At 39.8% G+C, this 19516-nt stretch overlaps 1 protein-coding gene across 6 annotated transcripts in view; it reads left to right on the forward strand.

The window, feature by feature from the left end:
- The window catches only part of POGLUT1 (protein O-glucosyltransferase 1), a 29081-nt gene extending 9894 nt beyond the window's left edge, over window positions 1-19187 (forward strand). The window contains exons 6-12 of one of the 6 annotated variants that reach the window (XR_005024431.2): window positions 11068-11127; window positions 12435-12534; window positions 14207-14265; window positions 15330-15497; window positions 16240-16296; window positions 16750-16959; window positions 18679-19187. Coding sequence is in view for 5 of the 6 variants with exons in the window: in XM_036883414.2 (XP_036739309.2) it covers window positions 11068-11127; window positions 12435-12534; window positions 14207-14265; window positions 15330-15497; window positions 16240-16296; window positions 16750-16906 (601 nt within the window). In the remaining variant the exon portion in view is untranslated. Of the gene's footprint in view, window positions 1-11067; window positions 11128-12434; window positions 12535-14206; window positions 14266-15329; window positions 15498-16239; window positions 16297-16408; window positions 16503-16749; window positions 17619-18678 lie in introns of those variants that run through there. The other 5 variants (XM_057502947.1, XM_036883414.2, XM_036883415.2 and 2 more) reach the window with 5 other exon arrangements.
- The last annotated feature ends 329 nt before the right edge of the window (window positions 19188-19516 follow it).

Genomic DNA, 19516 nt, shown 5'->3' on the forward strand with positions numbered 1-19516 from the left:
GCTCAATGCACAATCATTATTCCACCCCAAGCCTAATTTTTGTCAGTCTCCAATCTTCTGAGGCATAACAAACAAGTTTTTACATGTAGAACAAATTCTTACATAATGAATAAGTTACATAGTGAACAGTACAAGGGCAGTCATCACAGAAACTTTCGGTTTTGCTCATGCATTATGAACTATAAACAGTCAGTTCAAATATGAATACTCATTTGGTTTTTATACTTGATTTATATGTGGATACCACATTTCTCTCTTTATTATTATTATTTTTAATAAAATGCTGAAGTGGTAGGTAGATACAAGATAAAGGTAGAAAACATAGTTTAGTGTTGTAAGAGAGCACATGTAGATGATCAGGTGTGTGCCTGTAGACTATGTGTTAATCCAAGCTAGACCAGGGCAATAAAACATCCACGTATGCAGAAGATTTCTCTCAGAACGGGGGGGTGAGGTTCTAAGCCTCACCTCTGTTGATCCCCAATTTCTCACCTGATGGCCCCCCTGCGACTGTGCCTGTCTTAGGTTGTTCCTCCCTTGAGGAATCTTACCCGTCTCTGGCTAACCAGTCATCTTCCGGGGCCATACAGGGAAATGTGAAGTTGGTAAGTGAGAGAGAAGCCTTATTGTTTGAAAAAGTTAGCTTTTTACTTCTTTGCATATTTATGCCCTGTGGCTTCTATGCCCAGCATTTGTCTTGAGGTATCTTTACCACTTGGAAGAATTATGATACTCGGTAAATTTGATATGAGGCACGAATTCTATTTAAGGGTTGTAATTAGGAAGGAAGAAGAAAAGCTATAGAAGTAGCAGGCGGAAGAAAACATGGGAAGATTGATTATTTCTTTGATATATCTTCTTGTAGAGTAACTTCAGCATGTATAGGTTTTAAGCTACTACTTAAATTGCACACACACATTAACATAATAGGAGTATAGTTACATAACCAAAGCATATCTGTAATTACCAGCCATCTGCAGTGAAACCAAGAAAACCAGTTAGGCACCTTAGGCATTTGTGAAAACTTATCTATGATATGGTGGATATTGTCCAAATGAACTTGAACAGTCTGAGAGAAATCAGACAAATTAAAACAACCCATTCCTGGGGACTGTTCACATGCCATATGTTCTTTTAACAATAAATAGTTTGTAGTTGTAAGACTTTGGAGCGCTACAATTTGCACTTCTCCAAATTCTTGGTTGAGTTCCAACAGTATAGATCCAGTCCAATTTTGTTGTTTTACTGTATGCACAGGCCAGCTTAGATATCTCCTTCCTCATTCCCATGGCAGGTCCAGGAACTGGTGGGATGAGTGCATCTACAGCTGTAGCAGTGCGTGGATCTTTGTTGGGGTTTTTTGATGATCATCTTCTGGCATGAGTCTTCCAGAGGGTGCAGATGTTGGAAGTTCTTTTTCATATCGTATCTTAGTTCATTTTCGGGGTAGCCCAATTAGGCTTTGATCCTCTGTATAAACACAAACAGACCCTTTGCCTACACTTTTATATGCCCTTTATACCCTTGTGTAGAACTCGTTGGAGGTTACCACACAGGAACTGCCCTTTTTTTTTTTTTTTTTTTTTGCTATCACTAATCTACACTTACATGACGAATATTATGTTTACTAGGCTCTCCCCTATACCAGGTCTCCCCTATAAACCCCTTTACAGTCACTGTCCATCAGCATAGCAAAATGTTGTAGAATCACTACTTGCCTTCTCTGTGTTGTACAGCCCTCCCTTTTCTCCTACCCCCCCATGCATGTTAATCTTAATACCCCCCTACTTCTCCCCCCCTTATCCCTCCCTACCCACCCATCCTCCCCAGTCCCTTTCCCTTTGGTACCTGTTAGTCCATTCTTGAGTTCTGTGATTCTGCTGCTGTTTTGTTCCTTCAGTTTTTCCTTTGTTCTTATATTCCACAGATAAGTGAAATCATTTGGTATTTCTCTTTCTCTGCTTGGCTTGTTTCACTGAGCATAATACCCTCCAGCTCCATCCATGTTGCTGCAAATGATTGGATTTGCCCTTTTCTTATGGCTGAGTAGTATTCCATTGTGTATATGTACCACATCTTCTTTATCCATTCATCTATCGATGGACATTTAGGTTGCTTCCAATTCTTGGCTATTGTAAATAGTGCTGCAATAAACATAGGGGTGCATCTGTCTTTCTCAAACTTGATTGCTGCGTTCTTAGGGTAAATTCCTAGGAGTGCAATTCCTGGGTCAAATGGTAAGTCTGTTTTGAGCATTTTGATGTACCTCCATACTGCTTTCCACAATGGTTGAACTAACTTACATTCCCACCAGCAGTGTAGGAGGGTTCCCCTTTCTCCACAGCCTCGCCAACATTTGTTGTTGTTTGTCTTTTGGATGGCAGCCATCCTTACTGGTGTGAGGTGATACCTCATTGTAGTTTTAATTTGCATTTCTCTGATAATTAGCGATGTGGAGCATCTTTTCATGTGTCTGTTGGCCATCTGTATTTCTTTTTTGGAGAACTGTCTGTTCAGTTCCTCTGCCCATTTTTTAATTGGGTTATTTGTTTTTTGTTTGTTGAGGCGTGAGAGCTCCTTATATATTCTGGACGTCAAGCCTTTATCGGATGTGTCATTTTCAAATATATTCTCCCATACTGTAGGGATCCTTCTTGTTCTATTGATGGTGTCTTTTGCTGTACAGAAGCTTTTCAGCTTAATATAGTCCCACTTACTCATTTTTGCTGTTGTTTTCCTTGCCCGGGGAGATATGTTCAAGAAGAGGTCACTCATGTTTATGTCTAAGAGGTTTTTGCCTATGTTTTCTTCCAAGAGTTTAATGGTTTCATGGCTTATATTCAGGTCTTTGATCCATTTTGAGTTTACTTTTGTATATGGGGTTAGACAATGGTCCAGTTTCATTCTCCTACATGTAGCTGTCCAGTTTTGCCAGCACCACCTGTTGAAGAGACTGTCATTTGGCCATTGTATGTCCATGGCTCCTTTATCAAATATTAATTGACCATATATGTCTGGGTTAATGTCTGGATTCTCTAGTCTGTTCCATTGGTCTGTGGCTCTGCTCTTGTGCCAGTACCAAATTGTCTTGATTACTATGGCTTTATAGTAGAGCTTGAAGTTGGGGAGTGAGGTCCCCCCTACTTTATTCTTCTTTCTCAGGATTGCTTTGGCTATTCGGGGTCTTTGGTGTTTCCATATGAATTTTTGAATTATTTGTTCCAGTTCATTGAAGAATGTTGCTGGTAGTTTCATAGGGATTGCATCAAATCTGTATATTGCTTTGGGCAGGATGGCCATTTTGACGATATTAATTCTTCCTAGCCACGAACGAGCATGGGATGAGTTTCCATCTGTTAGTGTCCCCTTTAATTTCTCTTAAGAGTGACTTGTAGTTTTCAGAGTATAAGTCTTTCACTTCTTTGGTTAGGTTTATTCCTAGGTATTTTATTTTTTTGGATGCAATTGTGAATGGAGTTGTTTTCCTGATTTCTCTTTCTGTTGGTTCATTGTTAGTATATAGGAAAGCCACAGATTTCTGTGTGTTGATTTTGTATCCTGCAACTTTGCTGTATTCCGATATCAGTTCTAGTAGTTTTGGGGTGGAGTCTTTAGGGTTTTTTATGTACAGTATCATGTCATCTGCAAATAGTGACAGTTTAACTTCTTCTTTACCAATCTGGATTCCTTGTATTTCTTTATTTTGTCTGATTGCCGTGGCTAGGACCTCCAGTACTATGTTAAATAACAGTGGAGAGAGTGGGCATCCCTGTCTAGTTCCCGATCTCAGAGGAAATGCTTTCAGCTTCTCGCTGTTCAATATAATGTTGGCTGTGGGTTTATCATAGATGGCCTTTATTATGTTGAGGTACTTGCCCTCTATTCCCATTTTGCTGAGAGTTTTTAACATGAATGGATGTTGAACTTTGTCAAATGCTTTTTCAGCATCTATGGAGATGATCATGTGGTTTTTGTCTTTCTTTTTGTTGATGTGGTGGATGATGTTGATGGACTTTCGAATGTTGTACCATCCTTGCATCCCTGGAATGAATCCCACTTGGTCATGGTGTATGATCCTTTTGATGTATTTTTGAATTCGGTTTGCTAATATTTTGTTGAGTATTTTTGCATCTACGTTCATCAGGGATATTGGTCTGTAGTTTTCTTTTTTGGTGGGGTCTTTGCCTGGTTTTGGTATTAGGGTGATGTTAGCTTCATAGAATGAGTTTGGGAGTATCCCCTCCTCCTCTATTTTTTAGAAAACTTTAAGGAGAATGGGTATTATGTCTTCCCTGTATGTCTGATAAAATTCCGAGGTAAATCCATCTGGCCCGGGGGTTTTGTTCTTTGGTAGTTTTTTGATTACCTCTTCAATTTCGTTGCTGGTAATTGGTCTGTTTAGATTTTCTGTTTCTTCCTGGGTCAATCTTGGAAGGTTGTATTTTTCTAGGAAGTTGTCCATTTCTCCTAGGTTTCCCAGCTTGTTAGCATATAGGTTTTCATAGTATTCTCCAATAATTCTTTGCATTTCCGTGGGGTCCGTCGTGATTTTTCCTTTCTCGTTTCTGATACTGTTGATTTGTGTTGACTCTCTTTTCTTCTTAATAAGTCTGGCTAGAGGCTTATCTATTTTGTTTATTTTCTCGAAGAACCAGCTCTTGGTTTCATTGATTTTTGCTATTGTTTTATTCTTCTCAATTTTATTTATTTCTTCTCTGATCTTTATTATGTCCCTCCTTCTGCTGACCTTAGGCCTCATCTGTTCTTCTTTTTCCAATTTCGATAATTGTGACATTAGACCATTCTTTTGGGATTGCTCTTCCTTTTTAAAATATGCTTGGATTGCTATATACTTTCCTCTTAAGACTGCTTTTGCTGTGTCCCACAGAAGTTGGGGCTTAGTGTTGTTGTTGTCATTTGTTTCCATATATTGCTGGATCTCCATTTTGATTTGGTCATTGATCCATTGATTATTTAGGAGCGTGTTGTTAAGCCTCCATGTGTTTGTGAGCCTCTTTGCTTTCTTTGTACAGTTTATTTCTAGTTTTATGCCTTTGTGGTCTGAAAAGTTGGTTGGTAGGATTTCAATCTTTTGGAATTTTCTGAGGCTCTTTTTGTGGCCTATTTTGTGGTCTATTCTGGAGAATGTTCCATGTGCACTTGAGAAGAATGTATATCCCGCTGCTTTTGGATGTAGAGTTCTATAGATGTCTGTTAGGTCCATCTGCTCTACTGTGTTGTTCAGTGCTTCCGTGTCCTTACTTATTTTCTGCCCAGTGGATCTATCCTTTGGGGTGAGTGGTGTGTTGAAGTCTCCTAGAATGAATGCATTGCAGTCTATATCCCCCTTTAGTTCTGTTAGTATTTGTTTCACATATGCTGGTGCTCCTGTGTTGGGTGCATATATATTTAGAATGGTTATATCCTCTTGTTTGACTGAGCCCTTTATCATTATGTAGTGTCCTTCTTTATCTCTTGTTACTTTCTTTGTTTTGAAGTCTATTTTGTCTGATATTAGTACTGCAACCCCTGCTTTCTTCTCACTGTTGTTTGCTTGAAATATGTTTTTCCATCCCTTGACTTTTAGTCTGTACATGTCTTTGGGTTTGAGGTGAGTTTCTTGTAAGCAGCATATAGATGGATCTTGCTTTTTTATCCATTCTGTTACTCTGTGTCTTTTGATTGGTGCATTCAACCCATTAACATTTAGGGTGACTATTGAAAGATATGTACTTATTGCCATTGCAGGCTTTAAATTCGTGGTTACCAAAGGTTCAAGGTTAGCCTCTTTAGTATCTTACTGCCTAACTTAGCTCGCTTATTGATCTGTTATATACACTGTCTGGAGATTCTTTTCTTCTCTCCCTTCTTGTTCCTCCTCCTCGATTCTTCATATGTTGGGTGTTTTGTGCTGTGCTCCTTCTAGGAGTGCTCCCATCTAGAGCAGTCCATGTAAGATGTTCTGTAGAGGTGGTTTGTGGAAAGCAAATTCCCTCAGCTTTTGTTTGTCTGGGAATTGTTTAATCCCACCATCATATTTGAATGATAGTCGTGCTGGATACAGTATCCTTGGTTCAAGGCCCTTCTGTTTCATTGTATTAAATATATCATGCCATTCTCTTCTGGCCTGTAGGGTTTCTGTTGAGAAATCTGAGGTTAGCCTGATGGGTTTCCCTTTATAGGTGACCTTTTTCTCTCTAGCTGCCTTTAACACTCTTTCCTTGTCCTTGATCTTTGCTATTTTAATTATTATGTGTCTTGGTGTTGCCCTTCTTGGATCCTTTCTGTTGGGGGTTCTGTGTATTTCCGTGGTCTGTTTGATTACTTCCTCCCCCAGTGTGGGGAAGTTTTCAGCAATTATTTCTTCTAAGATACTTTCCATCTCTTTTCCTCTCTCTTCTTCTTCTGGGACCCCTATAATACGGATATTGTTCCTTTTAGATTGGTCACACAGTTCTCTTAATATTGTTTCATTCCTGGAGATCCTTTTGTCTCTCTCTATGTCAGCTTCTATGCGTTCCTGTTCTCTGATTTCAATTCCATCAATGGCCTCTTGCATTCTATCCATTCTGCTTATAAACCCTTCCAGAGTTTGTTTCATTTCTGCGATCTCCTTTCTGGCATCTGTGATCTCTTTCCGGACTTCATCCCATTTCTCTTGCGTATTTCTCTGCATCTCTGTCAGCATGTTTATGATTCTTATTTTGAATTCTTTTTCAGGGAGACTGGTTAGGTCTGTCTCCTTCTCTGGTGTTGTCTCTGTGATCTTTGTCTGCCTGTAGCTTTGCCTTTTCATGGTGATAGGAATAGTCTGCAGAACTGGGACGAGTGACGGCTGGAAGGACTTCCTTTCTTGTTGGTTTGTGGCCCTCCTCTCCTGGGAGAACAGCGGCCTCTAGTGGCTTGTGCTGCGCAGCTGCGCGCAGACAGGGTTTCTGCTTCCTGCCCGGCTGCTATGGAGTTAATCTCCGCTGTTGCTGTGGGCGTGGCCTGGCTCGGGCAGCTACTCCAAAATGGTGGAGTCGGGTTGGAGCAGGAGCTGCTGGGAGGCTATTTATCTCCGTAAGGGGCCTCCCTGCTCCCTGCAGCCCAGGGGTTAGGGTGCCCAGAGATCCCGGATTCCCTACCTCTGGATTAAGTGACCCGCCCTGCCCCTTTAAGACTTCCAAAAAGCACCCGCCAAAACAAAACAACGACCACAAAAAAAAACAAGAAAAAAAATTTTTTTAATTAAAAAAAAAGTTGGTCTTTCGTTTTTCTTTATTCTCCGGTGCCAGCCTCAGGCCTCTGCTCACCGGTCTTTCTGCCCTGTTTCCCTAGTATTGGGGTCCCTGTCCCTTTAAGACTTCCAAAAAGCGCTCGCCAAAACAAAGCAGCAAAAAAGCAAAAAAAAAAAAAAAAAATGGTCGCGCGCTTTTCTTATGTCCTCTGTCGCCCAGCCTCCAGTGCCTGCTCACTGTTCTTGCTGCCCTGTTTTCCCAGTATCGAGGGCCCTGCACTCTGGCCCGGATGGCTGGGGCTGGGTGTTCGGCAGCCCTGGGCTCCGTCTCCCTCCCGCTCTGCCTATTCTTCTCCCGCCGGGAGCTGGGGGGAGGGGCGCTCGGCTCCCGCGGGGCCGGGGCTTGTATCTTACCCCCTTCGGGACGCGCTGGGTTCTCTCAGGTGTGGATGTGGTCTGGATATTGTCCTGTGTCCTCTGGTCTTTATTCTAGGAAGGGTTGTCTTTGTTATATTTTCATAGATATATGTTGTTTTGGGAGGAGATTTCCGCTGCTCTACTCACGCCGCCATCTTCCGCCCCTCTCAGAAGTTACTTTTTATGATAGCTTAGTCTCATACTTGATAGAACTGGAACTAGAAATTGTCTTTGTCCTACTTTTTATTTCAGGGGTTGGGGAATGAAGGAGTAGAAAGGTTTAATGATTTGGTCAAAGTCAGGAATCAATCTAGGCCTGAAGTCCAGGTTTTTCAAGTTCATTATCCTCTCCATTTTACCTGTTAACCTTACGCATGATCTCTAGACATTGAGACCATCATTTCTCATTAACTATCTGATTTTGAACATCAAAATGCGAATTTTGGGAAAATATAAGGTCTTTAACCTTCTTTTGTCCAAGTTTTACTTGGCCTTAGTTTTCTAATCCTTTATTTTTTTCAGGAACTTGGAAATACCCTTTTCACACTCTTCCTTCCTTTTGTAGCTCTTTTTCCACCTGCTATACATCTACAGTTAATCCTTGAACAGCATGGAGGTTAGGGGCCTTAACCCCCTGTGGAGTTGAAAATCCCAGTATATCCTTTTAACTCCCACAAAAGTCAACTACTAAAAGCTACTGTATATGAAATGGGTTAATTAACTTCATATGCAACAGAGTAGAAAAATAGAAAAGAAATGGGAGGGTTGTAGGGTCTGACAGAGAAAAGAGAGCAAGCAAACGGTGAATTAGCTGCTCTGCTGGTCAACTGCCAGGGCTGATACCTGCCTGCAGGTAGAATAGGCCTGGGCTGACAGGGGCGCACTTTGAAGGAGCAAGGATTTTCCTGCTCCCTCCTTCCTCTGAGTTGCCCGATCTGGGCAGTCAGTCAACTGACTGACTAGGCCTGGCATTTTTCCTTGATCCATGATGATGTCCAGTTAGCTCAGTTGTTTAGAACGTGTTCCTGATAACATCAGGATAACACCAAGATTATGGGTTCAGTCCTCTACAGGCCACTTTGTGCATTTTTCCTTTTCTGTTTCTATTGAACACATACCCATGGAATCTACTGCCTTATATCCAATTACAGATTCGATATATTTATTGAAAAAACTGTCTATAAATAATTGCACAGTTCAAACCCGTGTTGTTCAGAGGTCAACTGTACTTTGTTTTTAAAATCTTAAAAAGCAACTCTTTCCAATTTTGAAACTTTTATGTGCTTGTAAAACTTTATTAATATGTCTAACCTAGGCAACTTTTTTCCCCATTTATTGGTGTGTTTTAGAAAATTTTCCATGTCAGTAGGCATGAAACTACTCATTTTTAACAGTTGCATGATATTCCATGGTGTGGATAATAATTTACTTCATTATTTTCTTTAATGACATTTAGGCTGCATATGTAATGTATGCATAATTCCTTGTTTTCTGGACTATTTGAGAGTATGTTGCATACCTTATGACCCTATACCCCTTAATATACTTTAGTGTGTATTTTCAAAGAGCAAGTGTGTTCTCCTTTATAGCCATACTACAATTATTGAATTCAGGAAACAATATTGATACAACACTTAATTGTCCCAATCATGTTCTGTATGGCACATTCACCCCTGGTGTGGGACACAATTCAGGGTCACATTTAGTCATTATGCCTCTGGAGTCTCCTTTAATCCAGAACAACTCTTCAGTCTGCCTTTCTCTTTTATGACACTGACATTGTGAAGAATACAGGCCACATTTTTTATAGAATGTTCTCCAGTTTGGTTTTGTCTGTCTCCTCATGATTAAATTCAGTTTATGCGTTGCTGGCCTGAATACTTACATAAGTGATTTTGTGTCTGTTTACCCCTTCATCAGAGATGTTAATTTTGATCACCATATCAAGGTGTCATCCAGTTCCTCCACCGTGGTTACAGTGTTCTCCCTTGTGATATATATATCACATATATTACACATGTGTCATGCATGGAATGTAGTAAGTGCTATATAGGTGTTGGCTATTATTATTACCTTTAACATATGTCCTAATAAGAATGCTGCCTAACAGCAGGTATAACATGATAACTGTTGTATAGAACAAGGTTTCTCAATCTCGATACCATGGACATTTGGGGTGCATTGTAGGGTGTTTAGAGGTACCTCGGTCTTTATCCACTAATAGCCAGTAACAGTTCCTCAGGAGTGACAATCAAAAATGTCTAAAGACACAGTCAATTGTCTTCTGGGGAAGAGAGGCAAAATCAGCCCCTATTAGGAGCCACTGATATAGAGAGATGATTGGAAGGAAATGCTTCACTGAAACATTAAATTGTAAAAGTGGTTACCTGTGGTGGAAAGATTTCAGATGATTTTCCTACTTTTATTTTATGCTTTTCCATTATAATTTCATGTAATGAGCTTAAATCATTTTTCCACCAAAAAGAACCCATAGAGCCAAAATTAACTCAGTGCTGTCGTGTTTCTGTATTGGTGAGAGGGAGTATGGAGCATAGCAAGAGATAGTGCTGGCCTTGGACTAGAGAATCAGATAAAGATGATCCAGCAAGGAAGGACTAGAAGGTAAGCCAGGAAAATATAGAGCGTGCTTCTCAGCTGAGAGAAAAATGAGTAATATGACACTATATGTATCTGAAATGTGTCTCTACCTAAAAAGTTTGTATATGAAGTCTCACCATTATAGTAAATAGCCCGCCAGTCCCTCATTAACTCCATCAGCCGTCTCTGTCCTTTTTCAGAGGAAGACACTGGGCAAACTTCTGTGCAGGGTTCCTATGAAGAAAGTTAAGAATGAAAAGCATCTGTGAGCTAGCATTTTCAGTAAGGAAAGCTGGTCATGGTAATGTGCACTAAGGCCTGAATTTCAGGGACTTTGCATATATGGAGCCCTTAGTACAGCCTCAAGAATACCAGAGTGCTTTGAAAAAGCCAACTAAATCTGATGAGATCTCTTATGCACCCAAAATAAGAAATCAGGAGGTGATTTGTCTTTTTGCCCTTATTTCAGTTTCTGATATTTTCTGCAGTTCTCCTTGCCTATTAATTTTATCAATAGCATTTAACTTAAAACAGAGAAGAGATCCTTATTATTGAACTAAATGGCCCTAATCATGTCACTTAGGGTTTGGGAACTTTTCTTTGAATGCTGTTAACTTATTACTGGAGCAATAGAATTGTAGGCATTACTGGCTACCACCTCCAGAGGGATGAAGTATTAACAAAAGGGAACATAATGTCATTGAGTGCTTTCTCCTTTAAAAGTATTAATCAGACTTATTTTAAAATGTACAGCTCTGAATTCATCTTCAGAAATGGTTATAACCCATTAGTTTTAGAAAAAAACATAGAAACTAATGGAAATCTATTTTTAGGGCAGCAGCACAGTGGCCATGGAAAAAGAAAAATTCCACAGCATATTTCCGGGGATCAAGGTGATTATATTTTCTGACATTTTACAAAGATGTTCTTCCAACTAATTTTTAAAATGTAAGTTACTTTGAGGGTGTGAAGAACTCTAGCTCAAAGAGAAAGCCAAGAAATAAATAAAGAATCACAGAATTTTAGACTAAAGAACTCAAATTATTTGCCCAAATCACTCTTAATCACTAAATTCAAAGAAATAAAGTTTATCCATTCAGTCATTCAACAGGTGTTTACACAGAATCATGACTGGCAGCTGGCTTGTCCTCTTGCAGGAGAGATCTGTTTCCTAGTGGCGCTTATGATCTTGCTTGCCATCACTCTGCCTGTTATTGGCAGAGCAGGAACCATCAGAAGATCTCCTGACTGCCTTTTTTATCAGACCATGTGGCTGCCAAGCAGTGGTGGCAAGCATAGACTAACTCTGGTGAAAATGGAGCAGGAGTGGGGAAGAGGGAGAGGGAAATTGTTGCATAAAGGCCCCATCTGTGCTGCTCAGCTCTGCATCTCCATTGCCAAGAACACTACTTGCCACATAGATACACAGTGAGTATCTTTGGAACAGATGAACACAACAGAGACTGTGAAGGGAGAAGGGTTTTGCAGTTCTCTGGGTGAGTCTTGTCAGAGATCACACCCTCTATTTACTTGGGCTGTGGGCTTCAGAATGCAGATGGGCTGAGCAGCCACTGCTTACTCTACCTGTCAAATTTCTGATTCTCAGATCTTAAGATCACAGATTCTTAAATTGGAATCCATGTGTGGACTTCAGAGGTTTTAGGACTTTCTCGAAATTATATGGGGATATTTTTCTAGAGAGGGCATGGGGTCCTTGGTTCTCTTCAGATTCTTAGGGGGGTCTGTGACCTCTCAAATGTGAAGACCATCTGCTACTTGGGCCATAATTAGGACTTTTTCTCCATATGGCTTTCAGATTTTTAAGCCCTTTAGTTTTCTTTTCAATTTAAGTATAATACTTGATAGACTTTACATACATACACAACAAAGGTCATATAGCTACTTTGGTGAGTGGTGATTACCTAGTCACACAGCTGTGAGTGCTAGTAGATTATAGAGGTTACCCAAACCCTCCCAAAGGAAGCTTGTTCCCCAGAATGTGGCTGTAGTGACCAGCACAACATCAATGGTGGGAAAGAGCCTAGGACCACTTAGACACTGCCATGTCCGGTATCGCATTCTCCACTGTTGATGTAACCACGGAATTGTCCATCTGTGTGTACAGTCACTGCTTACCTTTCACCGGAAATGGTAGTATGGGGTAGGACACACAGTTTTATGTCATGTGTTTCTTTTATAGGACAAGTCCGGAACGAGATCCTCTCATTCTTCTATCTCGGAAAAACCCCAAACTTGTTGATGCAGAATACACCAAAAACCAGGCCTGGAAATCTATGAAAGTAATCACCAGTCATCTGAATAGAACTTCAGAAGTGAATGTTCTCACCCAAAGAACATTGCCTCCTGGGTAGAATCTCAGATTAGGTTTCCTCTCAGTGTTGGGATGAATGTAAAGTTCCATGAACTAGTACTAGCATATAGTAAATTACTTGTTTTCAAATGTACATCGCTTTACTGGCCCATATTATGAGTAGTGTTTTATACTACTTTGAAGGTTTAAAACAGGTCACAAACTTTTTATGTCAAGGGTCAGATGGTGAATATTTTAGGCTTTGTGGATGTATGGTATCTGTTGTAGTTACTCTGTCATAGCAGTGTGGAAGTAGCCATTGACAATATGTAATTGAGTGAGCATGGCTATGTTCTAATAAAACTTTATTTATGGCATTGAAATTTGAATCTTACGTGATTTTCATGTGTCATAAAATACTCTTCTTTGGGTTTTTTCAACCATTTGAAAGGTAAAAATATGTTCATAGGTTGCATATAAAATAAGCAGTGGCCAGATTTGGCCTGTGGGCTGTAGTTTGCCAACCCCTCGTTTAAATCAAAGGTTCTTAACTCTGCCTGTAATACAACCAGCGGACTTAAAAATGAACGAGAAACTCTGGGGAATGGGGTCCAGGCATCTTGACGTGTTTAAAACTCTGCAAGTGATTCTAAGGTGAAGCCAGCCTTGCCTTGCTTTTTTGGCTTGGAGTCCATCTGTGTTCTCCTAACTGTATGACTTCTTACCTAATTCAAAGAACTCTAAGCCCTAAATGTCTTCATCTGAAATGTCCATATACCATAAGAGGATGATAGGAGAAAAGTTTTTAAACTTCTCATGGGAGAAACTAAGTATATCTGATATGCATGTATTTTTCATTTGATAGTTTTAATCAAACTGGAGCAAATCAAGCCTAAGAAATTTTATTTAAAACTAAAAACTATGAAAAATATATCCATTTAGTATACAGCATCTGCTGTGGGAGGATGCAAACAAGATTTGTTCCCCTCAACAAGGAGTTTACCAGAGTTTACTATCTGCTCAGGTAGCTGGAATATAGATGGGGTCTCAAACTCAAATGCCCCAGGTCCACAGGAGCAAGCAGGAGAGCGTGCTAAAGGTCCAGTTACTGCTGCCAAGGGGAATAAGAGCCCACGTTACAAGATCTTCCTTTTCCTTCTTACAAGGAAAGTTGGAAATCTGGCTTTCTGTAAGAAATATCCTACTATCCATAAATGTTACCAATGGTTTAAATACTTGTTTTTAAATATTTTTTATGCCCAATAAAATCTGTGTGTGGGCTATACCTCTAAGCTCACCAGCCACCACTTGTAACCTCCTGTGTGTACAATTTACATAGAATTAAATGTGCTGCAGGTCATGACCTCTGAGTTCAAAGGAGGATCCACAAGGCTCCAGGAGAGCTTAAACTCTGAAATCAGATCGGCCCAGGTTAAAACCTTTGCTCTTCTAGTTAGAGCATGTGACCTGAACAAGTATCCCAACTTCTTGAAGCCATGGCTTCTTAATCTGTAGTCCGGGGTAATGACACCTCCTGAGTATGTTTATTATGAGACTTAAATGAAGTCATGTTGATGAAATGTTTAACAATGCTTGCTGCTCCATGGTCTTCAGTAAATGCTACTACTGCTAATACTGAAAATGTTTTTTTTCATTTGAAGGATACCTTGGGAAAGCCAGCCGCTAAGGATGTCCACCTCGTGGATCACTGCAAATACAAGTAAGATGTCCGGGACTCCTGACTCCCTTGGTTTCCATGTTGTTTTTGGAATAGGTTCATTTTGGGTGAGAACTTTAATACCAGGGCCCAGCTGGGGTTTATGAAAGTCACATTAATTCACTTGGCTGTTGTTTACTGAGAACATATAACACACAAAGCTCTGGCCCGTGCGCACTGCAGAGGCAATGAATTACGGTCCCTGCTTCCATGGAGCCTTTGTGCCAGTAATCAAAGTGACAAGATTCGCCCTCTCCACATACCACCCAGCCAATAGATAAAGTTAGAGAAAGTATTTATCAGGTTAATAAAGCAGTTTATGTTTCAAATGAATAAAGCATATGTAACTAAAATATTATCCACAAATGCCAAGACTGAGGAGTAGATGAACAGGTAAAACCAGATCAGGATGGCAGTGGAGGAATCTAGAGAGATGAATACTGATTACACCGCACAGTGAGAACTATACGTTCGAAAGCAACTCTGGTTGGAGATGGGTACCTGCATGAAAGATGCTGACAAGAAAATGTTCTTTGCTAAAATAGCTTTATTCCAGGTGGCATTTCTCTGAAGATTGATTAGGTAGGCTTGGTGCTCCTCTCCAGACATCAGAAGACAAGGAAACAGGGAACAGGGATGCCTTTGACCAAATGGGGTGCCATAGGAGAAAAACAAGGCTGTGGGGGCCATGACTAGTTACAGACAGTAGACCTAGAAAAGCTTGTAGGAAAGGATGAGATCAGTTTTCATCTGGGCCTTGCATCTTCTCTACCTAGCACCCAGCCCCTGGCCTGACCTAGCTCAGACTGGACAAAGTATCCCCCTTTTCCCTCACCCTGACATTCCCGGGAACAGCCTGTAGCCCCTGGAAAAGCAATGAGTTTATGGAAACCCTACAGGGACATGCTGATGTGTCCTTGAAAACTGCAAATGGAAAGAGAAGGGAGATAGGTCATAAAAGGAGAGAAGGAGTAAGAAGAAAAAGGTCATATTTATGGCAGCAGGCCGCAATAATATCAAATACATATCAAAATAGTATCAAATATATTTTGTTCTTTCTTTCCCAGGTACCTGTTTAATTTTCGAGGTGTAGCTGCAAGTTTCCGGTTCAAACATCTCTTCCTGTGTGGTTCGCTTGTTTTCCATGTTGGTGACGAGTGGCTGGAATTCTTCTATTCACAGCTGAAGCCATGGGTTCACTATATCCCAGTCAAAACAGATCTCTCCAATGTCCAGTGAGTGGCTCTCCCCCAGGCAGAGTTTCTAATGACTTCCACAGTCTGCCTCTAAATCCCCAGCCATTTAAAGCATTTACTCCTGATTACTTTTTCCATTCAAAGCTTTTTTCTTACTTGGTTCACGTATATAGTACTGCACTATTACTCACTAGATTATAAGTGGAATTTAATTTGAAAAAGTGCTCTAATGATGGTTTGGGATGTAACATTTAGATAGTATGCAGTGAAAAAGCTCTAATCTCTCAAAGACTAAGGATAGATAGTAATTCTTGTTACACTCCCAAAACACTTTCAGCTACTGTATGAGAATTGACCCCAGTGAACCTGAGACAAATTTCATCTCGTAATAGGAGAAGCTAGAAAGAGGTATGAAAAAGGCCCAAAAACAAGAGCCAGTGCCCTCTTTTGGGGGCCAAAGCAGAAAACAAGAAAATTTTTTCTTCACTATTGATTTCTGATACGTGTCATTGAACATTTCTAGTTGCTCATATATGTCCCAAATCAACAACAGGTTGCCTTTAGCCTGTGTGGGCCTTTTGTTGTTGTTACTTTGTTCCTGCAAGGACCTTGATTATCTCTGCTTTCACAAAGAAAGAATTCACCATACACATATCCACAGATTAACACAGACCTCAATCTATGGTCTTTCTGACTTAGCTTGGCCTATATTCCAGAGTCTAATAATTACTTTCTAATATTAATTAACAATTAATATTATTAATTCTAATAATTCCTCTAGGGAGCTGTTGCAATTTGTAAAAGCAAATGATGATGTAGCTCAAGAAATTGCTGAAAGGTAAGTTCTGTTCATTTTTCCATTTCCACTTTATCATCTCTGTTTTGCCTGAGCTACAGTTGTATGAATATTGTTACCATGGAGATACCTGGATTTCTTCCTCATTATACAGAGATAATCAGAACAGAAGCTGTCCTGGGGGAAAAACACTCCATTCACATAGGTCCTAAGCCTGTCCTTTATAGGAGGAGGCTGAAATCTTTGAGGTAATTAAACAAATACTTTTTCTGAGCATTGGCTATTTATATGTTTGTTTTTAAGAAAAAAAAATTAAGTTCTATTGCTAAGTGCATGTGTATTGATAGGATAGCTATAGGGCTGGTTCTGAGGATCAAAAGAGTTAATTCATATAAAGTATTCTGAACAGTGCTTGACACAGGTAAGTATTCAAATAGAAGTTACTAGTATTATAAAATGCTGTGCTTTAAATATTCTTGTTAATCTTGTCTCTAGGGGAAGCCAGTTTATTATGAACCACTTGCAGATGGATGACATCACTTGTTACTGGGAGAACCTGTTGACAGAATACTCAAAATTCCTGTCCTATAATGTAACAAGGAGGAAAGACTATGATCAGATTATTCCTAAAATTTTGAAAACTGAACTCTAATAGTTATCATTGGACCATAATCCTCTCTGTGGCAGCATATCTGATACCCTGTGGTGAGAAGCTTACTGTGAATGGTGCACCTACACTTTCAATACAGTTATCAAGCCAAATACCTGGTTTTCCTTATCATGCTGCATCCAGATCAACTCTTGAGAAAGATCCTCAATGTGTATAATACAGATATGGAGCAGCTCAACGCTTTGGCTGAATAAGGACCAGAAATCATGATATATGGGTTTTGAATCCAACTCTACTCCTCATTTTCTTAGGACCAATCACAGCTTATGCCTCAGATCATCCACATGTGTCCATCACTGTGACACTGACTGTGTCGATGGGATGATGCCCTTTGTCCCATTATTTGGAGCAGAAAATGAGTCATTTGGAACTAACGGAACTAAAACAATTTATCACCGCAGTTCTGCAGTTATTCTGGGCTTGAGCTGTTGTATGTTTTCACATGGGAGTTGTAAAAAATACCTGGAGATCATCTTCTGGAAGGTCTAAAGACTCAAAAGTTGTGCCATGCAATGATGTAGGAGTTCTCTTTTGTAAAGTATAAACTCCTTGGTACTCAGGAGGTTTCTGTAAGGCCACACAGAAAGGGGCCTATTCCATGAATAATTACTGCAATTGAATTTCATGTTCCCTTTTTGTGCCTTCACACCCTTCTTTTTATGGTCTATAAAATAAAAAATACCAAATCTCTTAATTTAGGAAGTAGTCTTCACTCTTTAAAGTAACTGCATAAAACAGCAACTCTTCTACAACCTAATTTTTTTCCTCCTTAAATTGGCAGCAGTCTATACTCCTGATGTCTTAGAGGGAGCTTAAGGGATCTTCACATATGAAATGTTAAGTTGGGAGTTTAGAGCATTCAACTTTAGCACTGACTTGTAAAGGAGATACTTGTTTTAGTACAAATCCATGTTGGAGTGTCTCCTTTTTCCTTTTTTTTCCTTTCTGAAAAAGACATTTGGATAGTAGTTTAATCTTTCAGGATGCTCTTCCCAACATAGTCAAAAATGAAGAAAAAATTTTAGATTAAAACCCCTATAGTCTGATGACTCAGAACCATCCTTGTCCCTTAGACCAACCTTCCCACAGAGAAATCAACTCTTTTCCTTTTCCTCTTAAGAATTGTTTAGTATTAATTGGTTTCAAAATTAGTAAGTGTGAGATTCAGTAAGAAGAGATTTTATTCCATTTATGAGAAGTGTATTTGAACTTTTAAACTTCCTGCCACAAAATTTTAACTCTCAGGACCTTCTTAGAGTAGTTGAATATCCCTGGTAAGGTCATTGCATGGAATAACGCAGACATTTACAGTTGAATTTTTTGTTTTTGAGTATTAAAAATTCATAGGGACCATAGCCTTAGGTGCTGTAAGTCTAGCTATAAGCAGTCTGAATTTCTGAGTTGTCTTGTGGTTTTGTCTGTGTCATTATGAGACTTTCGTAGATGTTCTCATTCTCTGTGAATTTTAATTTCCTCTCACTGAGCTAGGAACAAAATTTTCCATCCTTTGGATTACGAGCTGAAACCAAATTTCCCTGTGAGTGTTTCAAGTTCCAGCTCAAGTTGTCACCTTATCTCTAAATCCTTTCTTTCATTTCTCTAGGCAGTTAGGGGCTATCATAATACTTTGCTCATGCCTATATTGGGTAACATCACATTGCACTATAGTGATCTATTTCTCCTATGGTTCTCTGAGCTTCTTAATGGGTGCAAATCATGTTTTATACATCTTAATGTCTCCATTATCTATACAGTTCCTCCAGAGCTCACACAGAGCAGACACTAAAGAATTATTGGAAGAAAGGATGGATGCATGGATGGTTGAATGGATGGATGGTTGGATGGATGGATGGATGGACGGATGGATGGATGGATGGATGGACGGACGGATGGAGACAGCTGGCTTAACTAGCTCCTATTTACAGATTGACAAGCCATTGGCTCCTAAGGTGACTGGACAAGACTGTAACAAATGGATCAATGCAAATTCTCATCTGCTCATTGACAAGGCAGTAAGGGCGTCTTTGTATTTAAACTCAGCAAATGTTATTCAGATTTTATACTTATCTGTTTACCTCAGTGTAAATGGTACGAGGATGATGTGTGACAAGATGCAAAATGTATGTGTTTGAAAATAATTTTATCCCCATAACTTTTGAAGGTTGTTGTTCATATTAGCTGGGCAAAACTTAGCTATACTTTTCTTCAAGGAAAGAGAATAATGTAGTTTATTTGAATGAAGTGGCACACGGGGATAACACAAGTAATGCTTTTCTTTATTTGGGGAGTATTATCTGTGTGATGTTTGTCAGTGTCCCACCTTATTCTACTGTGTTAGGTCAGGTTCTCCTAGTTGCCAAGAGCAGAAACTGTCTCTAGTTAGTTTAAGCAAAAGAACCTGTTAAAGGGATATGAAGGTGTATGATAATGAGTCTGATCACACACCCAAGTGGGCAGGTTGCAACGGGAAAGTGCTTGAAAGACCAAAGGGAAGATCCAGATGCCATAGGAGATGTGAGGGTTTACTGGGACTTACCTACAGCGAGTCCAGGAGCAGCTGGCTGGATAGGGTTGTACACCACTATGGTAGAC

The sequence above is a fragment of the Manis pentadactyla genome, chromosome 1, assembly GCF_030020395.1.
Source record: "Manis pentadactyla isolate mManPen7 chromosome 1, mManPen7.hap1, whole genome shotgun sequence".
Classification (NCBI taxonomy): domain Eukaryota; kingdom Metazoa; phylum Chordata; class Mammalia; order Pholidota; family Manidae; genus Manis; species Manis pentadactyla.